General features: G+C 42.4%; 1 protein-coding gene across 3 annotated transcripts in view; it reads right to left on the bottom strand.

Moving 5' to 3' along the window:
* Positions 1-11,172: 11,172 nt before the first annotated feature.
* RMDN1 (regulator of microtubule dynamics 1) overlaps positions 11,173-13,583 on the bottom strand; it is a 28,759-nt gene continuing 26,348 nt past the window's right edge. For all 3 annotated transcript variants that reach the window (XM_045004499.1, XM_045004502.1, XM_045004500.1), the window contains 2 exons: positions 13,067-13,200; positions 11,173-11,322 (listed from right to left, as the gene is read on the bottom strand). In XM_045004499.1, the coding sequence (XP_044860434.1) occupies positions 11,284-11,322; positions 13,067-13,200 (173 nt within the window). In that variant the 3' untranslated portion in view covers positions 11,173-11,283. The remainder of the gene's footprint in view (positions 11,323-13,066; positions 13,201-13,583) is intronic.

The following is a 13,583-nucleotide window of genomic DNA, read 5'->3' as shown; positions in this document are numbered from 1 at the left end:
TAAAACAAATATTGACCCTCTCCAAGAACAATGGCAATTAAAAAATCCTTTATAATAGGAAAACATTTATCAGTAGAGTAGCAGGAACTCGAGTAGCACTGATGCAATACAATCTGCAGGCAGCTTGTAAAGAATAGCTATATCACATGCACCTTTCATTTTGCTTATAGTTCTTAACTGTACTGCATTATGCAGTACATACCACATTGTATTGGGTAGGTGAAGGGAGATGAATTTCTCCTCCTCCTTTTTTTCATTGGGAAATAGGAAGGGAATGGAAGAGGCTGTGAGGGAAGAAGATAAGCTGCCAAGAGATTTCAAGCAGAGGAGAAAGGAAACAGAATGGAGCCAATACCACTTTCTCAGGAGCAGGTTGGTCCTTAGCTGCTGGTCTCTTTCTAATCCCTTTTTTCTCTTCCTGTGAAAATGTTATCAACTTTGCTTCTACCTTTCCTTATCTACCTGCAATCTTCTGTTGGTGCCTGGGTAGCTCTCCTCCTCTCACAGGTCTCTCTGCTCCTTGGTGGGGGGAGGAAGAGACTAGCGGAGCAGGAAGGAAGTATCTGGGCAGCAGGACCATGACCAGCTGGGAGGGCCCAACCAGCAGTAACTGGGAGGAACTTTGTGTATGGGAGGAATTTTGTGTGTACGTAGTCAGGGAGGAGGGAGTGCATGAATAGTATTAGAATGCTTTGATTGAATTGGGGTCATCATCCCTGAAACCTCCAGCATTCTGATCAAGGACTCTCCCACACCTGGGCCCCAAATGACCAACATGTGGAATACTTCAAGTGCTTGTTCATGTCTATTCTGTATTTAGGTGTGTGTGCTCACCACATGCACTGGTGCCAGAAGTTTTTCCCTTGGTGGTATCCGTAGGGGACCGGCCCTGGCACCTTCTGGAGTGGCACGCATATGCTGCGGTAGAAGGGGCATTGCCGACTCCCCCGACCCTCAGTTCCTTCTTGCTGCCAGTGACGGTGCTGGAACGTCTGCTATTTTTGCTAGCCTTTTTCGTTTTGCTCAGCGTTTCAAACTTTTCTTGTAAAAAGTTGTACATAGTTAACAGTTTCCCTTAGTGTGTTAGTGTTTTATTTGGTTGGTCCCGAATGGGACTAGCTCAGTGGTTTGAGCATTAGCCTGCTAAACCCAGGGTTGTGACTTCAATCCTTGAGGGGGCCATTTAGGGAACGGGTAAAAAAGGATAGAGGTCATTGCAGTGGTGCTTGACTTCACCTGCACCAGAGCTTTCCTGCCACAGGAGAGATTCCAGATGATGGTGGACCTCATCACAGGGGTCTCTGCATTTCCTCTAATTACAGCTCAGGTATGTCTGTGTTTGCTGGGCCACATGGCAGCATGTGCATACATCGTCCGCTATGCAAGTCAGAATGTGACCCTTGCAGCAGGGGCTGGTGACGGTCTATTCCCAGTCCAGAGATCACCTGGACAAAGTCGTTACTGTCCCACTGGTGATGCTTACCTCCCTGAAATAGTGGACCGACCCCAAGGTTGTCCTGGAAGGAGTTCCATTTAACAGCCTGCGCCACTCAGTGGAACTGATATCGGATGCTTCGGACATTGGCTGCGGAGCGCATCTAGGCGAGCTACAGACCCAAGGGATGTGGTCTCCGGAGGAGATGATGTTGCACATAAATGTCAAGGATTTCAAGGCAATACGTTTGGCCTGCGGGGTCTTCCTACCACACCTGTCAGGCAAGGTGGTGAGTGTGTTGATGGACAATTCAGCCTCAATGTTCTACATCAACAGACAAGGGGGAGCACACTCGTCGGCTCTCTGGCAAGAGGCTCTCCGATTGTGGGATTTTTTCATCAAGCATGAGAGTCACCTGGAGACATGTCACCTCCCTGGCATCAGGAACAAGCTGGCAGATCGCCTCAGCAGGTCCATTTTCTCTCACCACGAGTGATCACTCCATCCGGAGTTAGCCTGAGCACTCTTCCAGAGGTGGGGAACTCCCCAAGTGGACCTGTTTGCCACCAGACAGAACAGGAAATGTCATCAGTTCTGTTCCCTGCAGAGTCTGGGCAAGGGCTCTCTCTCAGACACTTTCCTCCCGTCATGGTCGGGGGGTCTGATGTACACGTTGCCGCCTGTCCTGCTCATCAGCAGAGTCCTGTCAAAGATCAAGAGAGACAAGGCCCAAGTTATCATGATCGCCCCAGTGCAACTTACAAATGTAGATTTTTTTTGTTACATAACTGCACTCCAAAACAAAACAAAGTAAAACTTTAGAGCCTACAAGTCCACTCAGTCCTACTTCTTGTTCAGCCAATTGCTAAGACAAACAAGTTTGTGTACATTTACAGGAGATAATGCTGCCCTCTTCTTATTTACAATGTCACTAGAAAGTAAGAAAGAACAGGCATTTGCATCGCACTTTTTGTAGCCGGCATTGCAAGGTATTTACACTGCAGATATGCTAAACATGCATATGCCCCTTCATGCTTCAGCCACCATTCCAGAGGACATGCTGATGTGGGTTGTTTAAAAAAAAAAAAAAAAAAAGGCAAAAAAAAAAACAGGGTTAGTTCAATTTGTGACTGAACTCCTTGGGGGAGAATCTGAAGTGCCTTCCAAAATCTGAGAGGGACAAGGTGTGGAGCATGCTTTCTGGAGTCTTAAAAGAGCAACGCTCCAGTGTGGAAACTAGACAACCCAAACCACCAAAAAAGAAAATCAACCTTCTGCTGGTGGCATCTGACTCCGTACTGCTTTGGATTGCTATCAAGCAGAACTCGTGATCATGGATGCATGTCCCCTGGCACGGTGGTTGAAGCATGAAGGGACATATGAATCTTTAGCGCATCTGACACGTAAATATCTTGCAATGCTAGCTACAACAGTGCCATGAGAACACCTGATCTCACTTCCAGGTGACCTTGTAAACAAGAAGCAGGCAGCATTATCTCCTGCAAATGTAAACAAACTTGTTTGTCTGAGCGATTGGCTGAACAAGAAGTAGGACTGAGCGGACTTGCAGACTCTAAAATTTTACATTGTTTTATTTTTAATGCAGTTTTTTGTTCATAATTCTACATTTGTAAGTTCAACTTTCATGATACAAGTACTGTAGTGCAATCTCTTTATTAGGTGAATTGAAAAATAGTATTTATTTTGTTTTATTACAGTGTAAATACTTGTAATAAAAAATAAATATAAAGTGAGTACTGTCCACTTTGTATTGTGTTGTATAAACATCCAAAAATATTTAAATAAATGGTATTCTATTATTATTTAACAACACGATTAATCACGATTAATTTTTTAATCACTTGACAGCCCTATTAATTATGGTTAGTTATAGTTAGTTAAGCTAGTTAGTATAAGTTTAGTACAGTTTGTAATTGGTAGTTGATAAGAATTATTTACCATCACGGCGGAAGCCACTGTGAAGAAACACAGCTTCAAAAACTGCATCATGTCCAGTGGTCTTCCCATCTTTGGATATGCACATCCAATGCCTAAAATACTTGGGCAAAAATCACTCACCAGCATGCAGTCAGATAGGCAGTAAATTCACTCCTCTTGCCAGGAAGGAGAGACAAAATAGACTGCAGGGTCTTCTATTACAAGAGGCCTTATCTGATAGCTCTAAGGGATCTGAAGATAAAAGTAGGAGACCACAATCGGCTCACACCAGGGTCTCGTTCCAAATCAACTGTAGTCCTGGTATCCAGATTCTCAAATCTGACTTTTGTCACAATACAGTCCTTATCAGCCCTGGATCCAGACAAACATCCTAAGAATCTACAGAAAGTGTCAGGAGCATCTACCCCAATTCCATGGAAGACCAAACTAAACCATATCTCCAGCAGCTTCTCGATCACAAGTCATAGATCTGAAGTTTAAAGACTCAGGACCTCAAGATGGATCCAAGAGTATGGATCTGAAGCTGAGACTCCCAGATCCATTAGGGAAAAGCCAGCAACATGCAATAAAAGTTCCAGCTCAAGTTCCTCTTTGGATCTGATAGTATCGTTTCCCACTTGACAAAAGACCGAGGCAAGAAGTGCAGAGAGAGATCGATCTCTGGAGTTGTTACCACTACTACCTCAAAACCCTACAGGGCCAAAAAGGGAAGACCTTTTTTCCACCTTCTTGGTTTGGCCTACTTACACTGCAGATCTCACCAGTAGCTTTGATATCAGATCTGAAATCAGGTTGAACCGGATCCAGTGATTATGCTGAAGGAACAGTCTTGTCCCAAGCAAAGTTTTCATGCATGAGCTAATACCAGATTCCTAGTGTATCTTCAGGGGATATGATACCAGCTTGAGGAAGCTGAAAGGACTGGCTTATGCCTCCTGTGATGTCCTGGTTGTACTAGCCAACTCCTTCTCTACCCTTACCAGACTAGAAAGTGAAACTCTATGGCCTGAGTGCACCCTCCATCACATTTTATGGATCTAAGAGGTTCAGACCCTCTGGGCATGGATATGAGTTACACAGTGCTCCTCCACACACTTAGAACAGGAGGTATTCTCAGAAGATTACCAGGCGAGACCTCCACAGGATGACTTTCAATATGATGTTGCAGAGAGGCACAGTGGTTCATCCCCTGATGATATCAACATAGCATCGTTTCCCTCTGAGGATGCAGTTCAATTTCATGAATTGATTGATAGGATGGCATCAACGTTAAAATTCTCCTTTGGAGGAGACTTTACATCCAGTTTTTGATATTCTGGGGTCTTCTGCCATGGCTAAAGTTTACTTGCCTGTATAACAAGGGCTTCGGCAACTGGCAAAATCCCTTTAGGCCAAACCATCTTCATGTCAACCAATCTCTTAAAAAGGCGGACAAAGTATATAAAATCTCACAGAATGAATTTTTCTTGTTTTCATGTGCTCCCTCAGCCAAACTATTTGGTTATAGCAGCAACACTGCAAAAGTCACTATTGGGTTTTCAAGCTTTGGCCCCCATGGATGAAGAGGGGGAAAAAATTCCTCCACATCCTTAAACATGTGCATAGCTAGCTACCAAGCAGTTATGGGTAGATATCAGTTTCAATTATGGGAGAAGATGTCTTTCTCTACTAAACACAATTGAAAATTAATATCAGCCCTTACTAAGGAGGGCCAAAAGATGGCCAAGCATGCTCTTAAGGCATCATTTTGATCGTCTCTGACAATCAGTGGCATCTGCAATAGCTCATAAGAATGGTCATACTGGGTCAGACCAATGATCCATCTAGCCCAGTATCCTGTCTTCTGACAGTGGCTGCTGCCAGATGCTTTGTAGGGAATGAACAGAACAGGGCAATTATCAAGTGATCCATCCCCAGCTCCTGGCAGTCATGTTTAGGGACATCCAGAGCATGGGGTTGCATATGTGACTACTTTGGCTAATAGGCATTGATTGATCTATCCTCCATAAACTTACCTTAATTCTTTTTTGAATTATACTTTTGGCCTTCACAACAACCCTCAGCAACAAGTTCCACAGGTTGAGAGTGCATTATGTGAAGAAATTTATGTTCTCCCTTATGTTTGTTTTAAACCTCCTGCCTATTAATTTCATTGGGTGACTGCTGGCTTTTGTCTTCTGTGAAAGGATAAATAACACTTTTCTCCACACCATTCATGATTTTATAGACTTCTGTCAATCCCCCCTCCCCCAAAATAGTCATCTCTTTTCTAAAATGAACAATCCCAGACTTTAATCTCTCCTCAAATGGAAGATGTTCCATACCCCTAATAATTTGTGTTGCCCTTCTCTGTACCTTTTCCTATTCTAATATATCTTTTGTGAGATGAGGTGACCAGAACTGCTTGCAGTATTCAAGGTGTGGGCATACCATGGATCTATATAGTGGCATGATATTTTCTGTTTTTATTTTTTTAATCTATTTCCTTTCCAATGGTTCTTAAAAAAATTGACTTTTTTGACTGCTTCTGCACATTGAGCAAATGGTTTTTCAGACTCTCCCCACAATGACTCCAAGATCTTTTTTGAGTGGCAACAGCTAATTTAGACCCCATCATTGTGTATGGGTAGTTGGGATTGTTTTCCAATGTGCATTACTTTGCATTTATCAACAGCGATTTTCATCTATCATTTTGTTATGCAGTCAGCCAGTTTTGTGAGGTCCCTTTGTTGTTACTCTTCACAGTCTGCTTTGGATTTAACTATCTGGAGTAATTCTGTATCATCTGCAAACTTTGCCACCTCACTGTTTACCCTTTTTTTCAGATCATTTCTGAATATGTTGAACAGCACAGGTCCCAGCGCAGATCCTTGGGGAACCCCGCTATCTACCTCTCTCCACTGTGAAAACTGATGATTTATTTGTACCCTGTTTCCCCTATCTTATAACCAGTTACCGATACATGAGAGGACCTTCCGTCTTATCCCATGACTGCTTAGTTTGCTTATGATCACCCTTGTTCACATGTTTGACACCCGCAAAGAATTCTAAAGATTGGTGTGGCTTGACTTCCCTTTACAAAAGCCATGTTGACTCGTGCCCAACATACTGTGTTCATCTGTGTGTCAGATAATTCTGTTTTTTCCTATAGTTTCAACCAGTTTGCCTGATACTGAAGTTAGGCTTACCAGCCTGGAATTGCCATGATTGCCTCTGGATCCTTTTTTAAAAACTGCCGTTACATTAGCTATCCTCTAGCTAATGTAACTCTGGTACAGAGTCTTATTTGAGCAATAGATTACATAACATTGTTAGCAGTTCTGCAATTTCATATTTGAGTTCCTTCAGAAGTCTTGGGTGAATACCATCTGGTCTTGGTGACTTTTATTAATGTTTAGTTTATAAATCTGTTCCAAAACCACCTCTATTGCCACTTCAATCTGGGACCTCAGATTTGTCACTTTAAATGAGAGCTGAGGTGTGGGAATCTCCCTCACATCCTCTGCAGAGAAGACTGATGCAAAGAATTAATTTAATTTCTCTGCACTGGCCTTGTCTTGATGAAGTGCTCCTTTAGCACCTCTTGTCCAGTGGCCTCACTGATTGCTTGTCAGGCTTTCTCTTTCTGAAGTACTTTAAAAAATGCTGTTAGTTTTTTGTCTTTTGCTAGTTGCTCTTCAGATTTATTTTTTGGCCTGCCTAATTATACATTTACATTTGAATTGCCAGAGTTTATACTCCTTTCTATTTTCCTCAGTAGGATTTGACTTCTAATTGTTAAATTATGTCTTTTTCCCCCCCTCTTTTACCATGTTGGTTAGCCATGGTGGCATTTGTTGGCCCTCTTGCTTTTTTATTTATTTATTTATTTATTTATTTATTATTTGGGAGGTCTACAATTATTTTGAAGATCTATTATGGTATTTTAAAATTTTCAATGCCGTTTGCAGGCATTTCACTCTTGTGACTGCTCCTTTAAATTTCCATTTAACTAGTTTCCTCATTTTTGTGTAGTTCCCCTTTTTGAAGTTAAATGCTACTGTGGTGATTTCTTAGGTATTTTTCCCCCTATAAGGATGTTAAATTTAATTACATTATGGTTGCTATTACCAAGCAGTTCATCTATATTCACTTGTTGGACCAAATTCTGTGCGCAACTTAGAACTAAATCAAGAATTGCTTCTCCCCTTGTGGATTCCAGGACTAGCTGCTCCAAGAAGCAGTCATTAATGGTGTATAGAAATTTTATCTCTGCATTCCAGACCTAGGTGACATGTACCCAGTCAATATGAGGATAGTGGAAATCCCCCAATGTTATTGGGTTTTCTGTGTTTGTAGCCTCTCTAATTTCCCTGATCATTTCACGATTACTGTCACCATCATGATCATGTGGTCAGTAGCATGTTCCTACTGCTACACTCTTATTATTCAAGCATGGACTTTCTATCCATAGAGAATCTTTGGTACTTTTTGATTCACTTAAGATTTTCACTATATTTCACTCTATGCTTTCTTTCACATATAGTGTCCCACAAGCATGACCTACTGTCATATTTTTTTTTTATTTTGTACCTTGGTATTACCATGGCCCATTGATTATCATCCTTCCACCAAGTTTCTGTGACGTACACATTATATCGATATCCTCATTAACACCAAGTAGTCAAGTTCACCCATCTAAGTATTTAGACTACTAGCAATTGTAAAATTTGTCAATATTTAGTTCTCTTGATGTGATGTAATTGAATGGGACTCCTTTGTTTGACTTCCACTCATTCCTGTACTTTATCAAATTCTATCCTCTTCCCTCTGCTAGGATATAGAATATTTCCTTTAATAAATCCTCCCCGGAGATGTCTGCCCAAACCATGTGCTCCTCTCCACCTGTTGGCTTTCCCAAGCCTTTAATTTAAAAACTCCTCTGCGATTCTTTTTAATTTTACATGCCAGCAATCTGGTTCCATTTTGGTTTAAGTGGAGCCCATCCTTCTTGTATAGGCTCCTCCTTTCCCAAAAGGTTCTCTGCTTCCTAATAAACCTGAGTCCCTCCTCCCAACACCATCATCTCATCCATTCATTGAGACCCTGCAGTTCTGTCTAACTGGCCCTTGCATGTGGAACTGGAAGCATTTCAGAGAATGCTACCATAGAGGTCCTGGACTTCAATTTCTTACCTAGCAGCCTAAATTTGGCCTCCAGGACCTCTTTTTACCTTTCCCTATGTCATTGATACCTATAGGAACCATGACCATTGGCTCCTCCTTTGCATTGCACATGCATCTATCTAGGTGTCTCAAAAGGTCCTCAACCTTTGCACCCAGCAGGCAGTTCACCAAGAGGTTTTCCCAGTCATCACAAACCTGACTATATTTCTATTTATCAGATTCCCCCCACCCCCCATTACCATTGCCTGCCTCTTCCTGATAACTGGAGTTTCCTCCCTCGGAAGATTATGCTCAGTGCAAGAGGACAGCATGACTTCTGGAAGGAGGAGCCCAACTGTGGGATCATTTCCCTCCACTCCAGCTTGATGGTCTCCTTCCCTGAGACTCATCCTCCTCAACAGCACAGAGGCTGAGAGACTGGGGGTGGGATTGCTCTACTGTGTCACAGAATGTCTTGTTTATGTACCTCCCTGTCTCCCTTAGCTCCTCCTCTCTGTCTCCCTTAGTTCTAGAAAGACATGCTTGGTTACGTTAATCTTCTCTCCCATATGATACAGGATCGAAATTTGGAAGTCTTACTCTTTGAAGGGGATGGCCTATTAGTGCAAAAACAGATGGCACTGGGGAAACTGAAAGAGACTCAATTAACGGGAAGCGCTCTCTGAACTCGGCCTCCTTATGGATTGTATACACCTGCGTTCAGATATTGCAGACAATATATTCCACCTTCTTGATCTTCCTTTTAATATAGTCTGAGGAGATGGTGTTATTATCAACAGCACCCTCAACAGTAAATGTCTTCACAGACGCAAGACAGGGAGAAATCTTATTACGCTCATATGAAGACAAAGAATTCCTCAGTCACATCATCCTTACTGAATATTAGGCCACTGGGTCAAAGCTATCGACTAACGTGTCAAACCTTCCTCAGAAAACCCCATCTACGATTTTGGAGGCCATCTGTCCCAGTTTTACAATGCATGGACCACTATCACTTTGAACAGATGGGTTTTAGATACAGTAAAGGAAGACTCTACCATCCAAATCAAGGTCCTTTCTCCATGCACCCCCCACCATCCTCTCCCTTTCCAGGAATTCTTCCCACAAATGAAATGTATATGATCCACTGAATTTTGTGGCAAAACCAGGGGTTTTGTACTGGATTGGCATGATGCAGAAAAGTGGAGGTATGGTAGGGAACATTATCAAATAGGTTAGATTTAAGGTTCCCCTGAGACATGTACCAGCTTTTGTCAGTGCTTCTCCAGTTCTTTTATTCACTGGACCATTATCAAAGCCCTTTACTATTCTGTCCTCTTCATCACAGTGCTTCTTCCAGTTCCTTCCTCCTCTCCAGCAACAAGGTCATGAGAGGCTCACACTTAATGCTTTCTTCCACACTATGCCTTCAAATGTCCTTCCTGAACCGAAGCATGTAAGGCTATTATTTTCTTCCTTCCCCTTCCTTTGAGAGGGCCGCATACATGTCAGCTACCATATGATGACAGAGCTGTGGGAAAATTAGTATTTACTCATTTTATATCTGATTGTTTCTCTTCCAGACTTCATATACTGGAGGTTTTCTTAGGCCTGTACACCCACATGCATCAGCTTGTGGGATCACAGCAGAGATGCCATCTACTTCTGTTCATGCAGCACCTAGCCAAATATTAAATGATATTTCCCTACTATATTCAGAGAACACTGTGTCCAGTATCAGGGGGTAGCCATGTTTATCCAAAAAAACATCTGAAGAAGTGGGTTTTTTTTTAATCCACGAAAGCTTATGCCCAAATAAATCTGTTAGTCTTTAAGGTGCCACCGGATTCCTTGTTGTTTTTGAGAACAATGTGTCATTCTACAGAGCACACTTTGAGAACTCTTGCTGTTCAGTATATCTTTCTATAGAAATCACTTTATTCTACAGTTTACATCATATTGTGACAAAGTTCCTCCTCTACCTCGGTGGATCCTGCGCTTATTGGCGCATTTGCTCACCTCAGTGATCTTCCCCTCTGGTGGAACCCACAGTCTGGGTCAACTCCTCCTGTGTCTGATCAGGAGTTGGGAGGTTTGGGGGGAACCCAGGCCCACGGCCCTGTGGATCGCAGCTGTCTATAGTGTCTCCTGTAACAGCTGCATGACAGCTACAACTCCCTGGGCTACTTCCCCATGGCCTCCTCCAACCACCTTCTTTATCTTCACCCCAGGACCTTCCTCCTGGTGTCTCATAATGCTTGTACTCCTCAATCCTCCAGCAGTACACTCACTCTCTCACTCTCAGCTCCTTGTGCCTCTTGCTCCCAGCTCCTCACATGCACCCCTCACTGACTAACTGGGAGGCTTTTAACTAGTTCCAGGCAGCCCTTGATTGGCTTCAGGTGGCCCAATCAATGTAGCTATCTCCACTGCCTTCTAGAAAGATCTTAATTGGCCCCAGGTGTCTTGATTAACTTGGAGCAACTGCCATTTGGTTACCACGGTACCAGGGATTTGTTTAGCCTGGGGCTAACATACCTGTTCCTCACTGCTTTACTATAGCCATCTGGCCTTGCCCCATCACAATATGTATCTAGTAGTTGACAGCAGCTTTTTACTAAAGATATACAGTAGTAAGGTGACAAGTTTAATTTTAATAACAGCCACAGTAGAACAAGCTCTGGGTATTTTGTCCTGTGCTTTAGTCACATTTACTGTAGTTTCTTCTTAATAGTTTAGTTCTTGTCATATAGAATTGAGCAGTTCCACAGCTTCTTTCTGTACCTAAAATTAAAAAAAAAAGTGATAGTGAACAGAACAATGGTATTATTTACAGGCTTTTCTATAGCACTTGTGCCCATTCTATCCAAGTGCCTCACAATTCCCTGCAAGACAAGTGTTATCTTAAAGATGTAGAAACCAGGATATAGAAGTTGAGTGATTTACCCAGTATCATACAGGACCCTCATAGCACAACCATGAATGGAACTTCGCCCTCCGCTGATTCCCAGCCCTAGTCCCTCAGCTGCAGTACTTCCTCTCTAAACATTCATTTACTATACACACTAACTCTTCATACACAATAGCAGAAACAATTAGCACTTACTTATAGGAACTGCCATAATAAAGCAGCACCAGGTGGATCTGTTATCCCATCACTGACAGTAACTAAGTCAGATGTTTCAGAGCCAACAAACAGCTAACGGGCAAGTTTGTGAGGTCAGCAGTGTTTCTGGGACTCATGGCCTGCCACTCCATCATTCAGTACTTTAGTAATCCTGGCTATAAGAAGCTGGACTTACACTAGTAGTTGTGTGCAGCATACGCACGGCCATGTGGCAATCTGTTGCACACGGTGGAATAAACTGTTCACAATTTTTAACTTCTGAGTCTGTGTGAGGTTACACACCCTACAGCCCTCAATGAGACTGAAGGCCACATTGTTGTGTGTGTTTAATTCTCATCTTGATATAGCCACTTGAAACGGATTCATTCAAGTTTTTAACTGGGATCCAGACCTGACTTTCCTATCCCATTGTTCGGAACTAACAGGGCACTCCTTTGTCCTCCTCACGCTAACCCCATACAAGTAGATGGTGTACAGTGGAAGTGCATATTTTGCTCCAGGGCCTCTATATCCCTTAACAATTAAGCAGAACCTATGAAACTCAAAGCAACTTCATGGGTTGGACAGGAATCCACTTCAATGCTGAAAGTCTCCCGACATTCCTGGGGTTCAGTCCATACTTTCAAAACGCTACTGAAATGTCAGTGCTTCCTCAGATGATATGCAAGCAACAGGTCCTGAGTGCCATGACTCAGCAAGGGACAAATAAGCTTATCTGTCACAGTAGGCTCTCCCTGCAGACACCAGGCTAAGTGCTAAACAAGACTCAATGTATCAGAGACTGAGAGAGCCTCTAGCAGAAAAGGAAGTTTGTTCTTTGCTTGTAAATTAGATTTCTGCAAGAGGCTCCCTGTTCAAAATGCCCTACTACCAGGTTGTTCTGAGATGAATCCTGTTTGTACAGTTAAGTGAATGTAGCTTTACAGTTCTCAGTAGTTGTGGGGTTTGGGGTGGGAAGGATATGTGTATGAGTTTGCTAGATAAAACACTGCCTGGAGCCCTGAGGAGATAATCCTGGTATCAGAATTATCTTTAGCAGCTGAACATAGAACTCTTATCTATACCTACTGGTAGTACATTCTCTAACAGAAACTCTTGAATCCTAGTGTCTCTTCAGCTCCAACAAAAACTTGGGTATTTATAATAGGAGCAGTGAGATTGGACAAGTGTTAATACCATAAAATCTCGTGGTTTTTTTTGTTGTAATAGATTACTGGGTCCGAGAGGCAAAGATTCAGAAAAATTATTAACACATTACGATTTGTTGGTGCCTGGATGCGATCCAAAAGTAGTTCCAGAACTACAATTTAGTCAAATGATTTTTACAGATGTTCAGCCACCAAAGTGCCATGCATGTTGGTTTCCACATACTTACATTACGACAGTTCTTATTTTTCCCACCTGTTTATCCTCCTCCGTATGTGCCGGATAATCCCTGGTTTTTGTTAGCCACAAGAGGGCCATCTTTTTGTTGTTTAACTTCAAGTATGTCTTCCCCAAAAGCAGCAAGTTTTTGCTGTAGAAGTTTGGATCCGCTATATAAAGTGACAGAAGAGGGAAAGACATTTTTGCCTCATTATACTGATTTTAGACAAAAAGCAACTGTGCACTGGTTTGAGACATTCTTTCTGGCTTTAAATGAGGACTGTAGTGAGCATGGCGTACAACCCAGAGCACTAGATATTGTGACTTGCTGAAATATTTACACTTTCAAACTACTTAATGCAGTTATATTTTTGGCTCAAACAGGAGTGAACCATTGACACTGGAACTAATGTAAAGTTTTCACTTGCTGTGTTGGGCCCTGTGTATTCTGGTGCCCAACAGACCCAAATTATGCAGCCATCTCAGTTAATTTTCATTGATATGGAAATTAATTTTGCCACTGGAATACAGGGAAAGAGGGAGTTTACAGCCA

The sequence above is a fragment of the Mauremys mutica genome, chromosome 2 (assembly GCF_020497125.1).
Source record: "Mauremys mutica isolate MM-2020 ecotype Southern chromosome 2, ASM2049712v1, whole genome shotgun sequence".
NCBI classification, from domain to species: domain Eukaryota; kingdom Metazoa; phylum Chordata; order Testudines; family Geoemydidae; genus Mauremys; species Mauremys mutica.
The sequence above is the reverse complement of the archived record's forward strand: the minus strand, read 5'-3'. Positions and strand labels throughout refer to the sequence as shown.